Source organism: Ranitomeya imitator, chromosome 3 (assembly GCF_032444005.1).
Source record: "Ranitomeya imitator isolate aRanImi1 chromosome 3, aRanImi1.pri, whole genome shotgun sequence".
NCBI lineage: Eukaryota > Metazoa > Chordata > Amphibia > Anura > Dendrobatidae > Ranitomeya > Ranitomeya imitator.
In genome coordinates, this window is record NC_091284.1 from 827,289,454 (window position 1) to 827,293,969 (window position 4,516).

The following is a 4,516-nucleotide window of genomic DNA, read 5'->3' on the forward strand; positions in this document are numbered from 1 at the left end:
ATGGGAGGTGGAGCCGCATATTCATCACTGTAATGAGCGGTACCATGTGACCGCTCATACAGGACGAGCTGCGACGCTGAGAGGACGCATCGAGGGAGCTGGGTGAGTATTTTTTTCCAGCGGGCGGGCGCACAGGGGGTGGGAGGGGGTGGGAGGGGTTTGGTTACCAGGAACATTATTTTAACAACAATATAAAAAAAAATTAAAAAAAGATTTTTCATTTATTCTCTCCAGCGAACGCTGCTGGAGAGAAGAAATGAATGGCGGCTTCAGCACCACAAGCTGGGGGGACAGTGCTTACTGTAGCGCTGTCTCCTGCACGGCAGACGGACTGCACATGGACAGCATCCGTGTGCGGTACGTGTTTTACACGGACCCATTGACTTTAATGGGTCCATGTGATCCGTGCGGCCCCACGAACACTGACATGTCTCCGTGTTTTTCAAACAGACACACGGTCCGTGAAAACACGCTGACATGTGCAGAGACACATTGATTTTAATATGTCTACGTGAGTCAGTGTCTCCGGTATGTGAGTAAACTGACACCACACGTACCGGAGCCACTGACGTGTGAAACCGGCCTTATTAAGTATTTTGTGTGACATATCTCTGTAAATTAAGGGCAAAAAAGTCAAAGTTGGAAAATTGTGAAATTTTCAAAATGTCTGTTTTTTTCACACATAAACGCAGGTAATATCAAAGAAATTTTATGACTAACATGAAGTACAATATGTCACGAGAAAACAGTGTCAAAATCACTGGGACCCATTGAAGCATTCCAGAGTTATAACCTCATAAAGGGACAGTGGTCAAAATTCATTCCCCTTCTTTCCAGAGCCATAACTTTTTTATTTTTCTGTTAATATGGCCATGTGAGGGCTTATTTTTTTGCGGGTCAAGTTGTTCTTTTGAACGACACCATTGGTTTTACCATGTCATGTACTCAAAAATGGGAAAAAAAATTCCAAGTGCGGTGAAATTGCAAACAAAAGTGCAATCCCACACTTTTTTTATTGCCTTTTTTGTTAGGTTCACTAAATGTTAAAACTGACCTGCCATTATGATTCTCGTGGTCATTACGAGTTCATAGAAACCAAACATGTCTAGGTTCTTTTTTATCTAAGTGGTGAAAACAAAATTCCAAAGTTTGCTAAAAGAAAAAAAATTGCGCAATTTTCCGTTACCCGTAGCTTCTCCATTTTTTTATGATCTCAGGTTGGGTGAGGGCTTATTTTTTGCGTGCCGAGCTGATGTTTTTAATGATGCCATGTTTGTAAAGCTACGTTCTTTTGATCGCCCGTTATTGCATTTTAATGCAATGTAGTGGTGACCAAAAAAAATGACTTTGAGATTTTGGTTTTGGTTTTTATCCTAAGTCATGTGACAAGGCTCGTTAGAGAGTCGATATTGACTTTTAGGATCGCTATTTCCCATAGAGTTCTAGTCCTCTTCCTGTCTGAAGAAGTAATTTGCATATTTCCCAGAGAAGCATTGTGGCTTAAAAGTCTCCTCACCTCGGCATGTCAGGATTGACATGTCACTCTCCACAAGGAGAAATGTTACCCCATGGATCCCAGTTTTTTATTGGAAATCCATAACGTTTAATACATTGTCTTAAAGAGCTATATGTACATATGTATAGTAACTTTATCAATTAATACATTATTATAAAATAACTGTTCAAGGAGTAAGACACCGAAAAAACATAACTTTTTTTTTTATTCCAGAAGTTCAGAATTTTTGCACAGTCCTGTCCTTATAGGCCGTAGAATACATCTTCCTAATGTACTTGATGAACAATTCGTCTCGGATGCCGTAGATCAGTGGGCTGAGAAGCCTTGGAAAACACATAAATACCAGGAAATTGAGCCTGCCCATGTAATTGCCACCATAGGACTCTGTAATATTAGAAGTCAAAGATACTATGCACAGTAGAAGCTGAAACGCATGGAGAATTACGGTTCTCCCGGCTTTGGAGGCTGAAGAGGAGTTAGAACCACTCTTCCTAGCGATCAGCATGACCTTGACGTAGGTGAAGAGGATGACCAGAGCCACCACTATTAAACTAATTATGAATGTTAGGGACCTTATGGTGTCTTGTATTGGCTGGACTATTAACCCTTCCTGTCTACACAAGAGGGTCTTAGAGAAAAAACTCTTCTCCGCAACGGTGGCAAGGATAATTAAATCGAATGCATTGGGGAGAAACCCAAGAAGCCACATTGCCGAGATCACGGAATAAGACCTTTCAACTGTACAGAACATTATGTGTCTCAGCGGGTAGCAAATGGCAATGTATCGCTCCAGGGCCATGGCCGCCAAGTTGTATGGCGTGACCCTAAAGGTGGTGCCGGTAATAACAAGGACGAAGTAGCAGATGGGCACCGACATGTAAAGAAATTGATAAGCCAATGCGAGAAAGAGTCCCAAGCAGAGATATAGTGTATCACAGACCAGCATGTGGGCAAAGAGGACATATCTGGTCGCCTCTCGGGCATGAGACGCGGTGAAGTAGACAATCAATGTAATGGTGATAAACAAGAGAAAAAAGCAGAAGCAAAGCACGGTGAAGAATAAGAAAACCCAGGTGATGACATTCGACACCCACTCACTGTAGGCAGACATCTGAGAGCTATGGTCCAGGGATCCCGTGGAATTCATTGCTATGTAGGATAGACGTATTTGTAGGGTCATACACTGGAAAGAGAAGACGAAGACTGGTAAACAGTGATGAGCGAATACAATAGGAACTATTTGTTACTTGCATGAACAGTACGCTATTTGGGCTATTTGTTACTCGGTAAGTAATTATTTGCCTTGGTGGCATTACTGTGGTTGGCTGGCCTTTCAGCATCATAGGGGATATTTAACTCTTCCGGTGCCGTCTTGTGCAAATTGCAGCCGGAAACAGCTTAGGGAGAGCGTAGTGTGAGCATGGAGAGAGCGAAAGGAGCGTATAGGAAAATTATTGATTCCAAAAAGCTCTTTTAAGAGCAAAAGAGGGTGAAGAATAGTTTTTTGTTAGGTGGAGATCACATAGGGAGAGATATAATACTAGGGAGAGTGAAAGACGGGCACCTGGGTGTTATCAGTTCACATGATCATTGCAAGTACAAGCTGGAGATCTCTGCTATTTTGCATTGTGTTGATATATATTTTAGGATTAGGAACAGACTGTGGGATTAGGGATAGATAGGCAGGCTTTCATCCACTACCATAATCTACAAATCAGCTCTTTTTAGAAGGAAATAATATTAGTGCCAGCATATACAAAAACCAATCTTTTTGGAGCTATACTGTATAATATTCCTGCGTAGCGGCAAATCACTTTTTTTTTACAGCTAAATAATATTCCTCAGTGCCAGCATATAGTAACATCCTTTTTAAAAGCTAATTGCTAAATAATGTTCCTTGCCTATTGCTTAAAAAGCTAATATTTATCTAGCTGTTGTGCAACTGACACAAAACCTGCTGAGAGTTTCTGCTTGTATTTCTTTGCATGAAGTCAGAATCGCCTCCCAGAGCTGCTGTTTTGATGTGAACGGCCTCCCACCCTCATAGATCTTTTGCTTGATGATCCTCCAAAGGTTCTCTATAGGATTGAGGTCAGGGGAAGATGATGGCCACACCATGAGTTTACCTCCTTTTATGCCCATAGCAGCCAACGGCCCTACCAGCTGTTTCCCCATGATTCTGGCCCAAAACATGACTCCTTCACCTCCTTGCTAACGTCGCAGCCTTGTTGGGACATGGTGGCCATCCACCAACCATCCACTACTCCATCCATCTGGACCATCGAGGGTTGCTCGACACTCATCAGTAAACAAGACTGTTTGAAAACTAATCTTCATGTATGTCTGGGTCCACTGCAACAGTTTCTGCTTGTGAACACTGTTTAGGGGTGGCCGAATAGTAGGTTTATGCACCACAGCAAGACTTTGAAGGATCCTACACCTTGCGGTTCGAGGAACTCCAGAGGCACCAGCAGGTTCAAATAACTGTTTGCTGCTTTGTAATGGTATTTTGGCAGCTACTCTCTTAATCCAATGAATTTGCCTGGCAGAAACCTTCCTCATTATGCCTTTATCTGCATGAACTCTGTCTGTACTCTGTTTCAGTCACAAATCTCTTCACAGTATGATGATCACTCTTAAGTTTTCGTGAAATATGTAATGTTTTCATACCTTGTCCAAGGCATTGCGCTATTTAACGCTTTTCAGCAGCAGGTAGATGCTTTTTATTTCCCATATTGCTTGAAACCTGTGGCCTGCTTAATAACGTGGAACATCATTTTTAAGTAGTTTTCCTTTAATTAGAATCACCTGGAAAACTAATTATCACATGTGTTTAAGATTGATTTCAGCGATCCATTGAGCCCTGAGACACAATACCATCCATGAGTTTATTTGAAACACAAAACAATTAAATCTTTATGACACTTAAATCCAATTTGCATAATAATTTGGGACACGGTGTATAACTGTACTGTAATCACTTGTTCTGCGGAACTGGTA

The 4,516-nt window shown here is 41.7% G+C and overlaps 1 protein-coding gene across 1 annotated transcript; it reads right to left on the reverse strand.

Annotated features, from left to right (window-relative positions):
• Positions 1 to 1,733: 1,733 nt before the first annotated feature.
• On the reverse strand, positions 1,734 to 2,663 carry LOC138671804 (odorant receptor 131-2-like). Its single transcript, XM_069759940.1, has one exon. It carries the CDS (start codon positions 2,661 to 2,663, stop codon positions 1,734 to 1,736), a length of 930 nt encoding a protein of 309 aa, XP_069616041.1.
• Between the last annotated feature and the right edge of the window lie 1,853 nt (positions 2,664 to 4,516).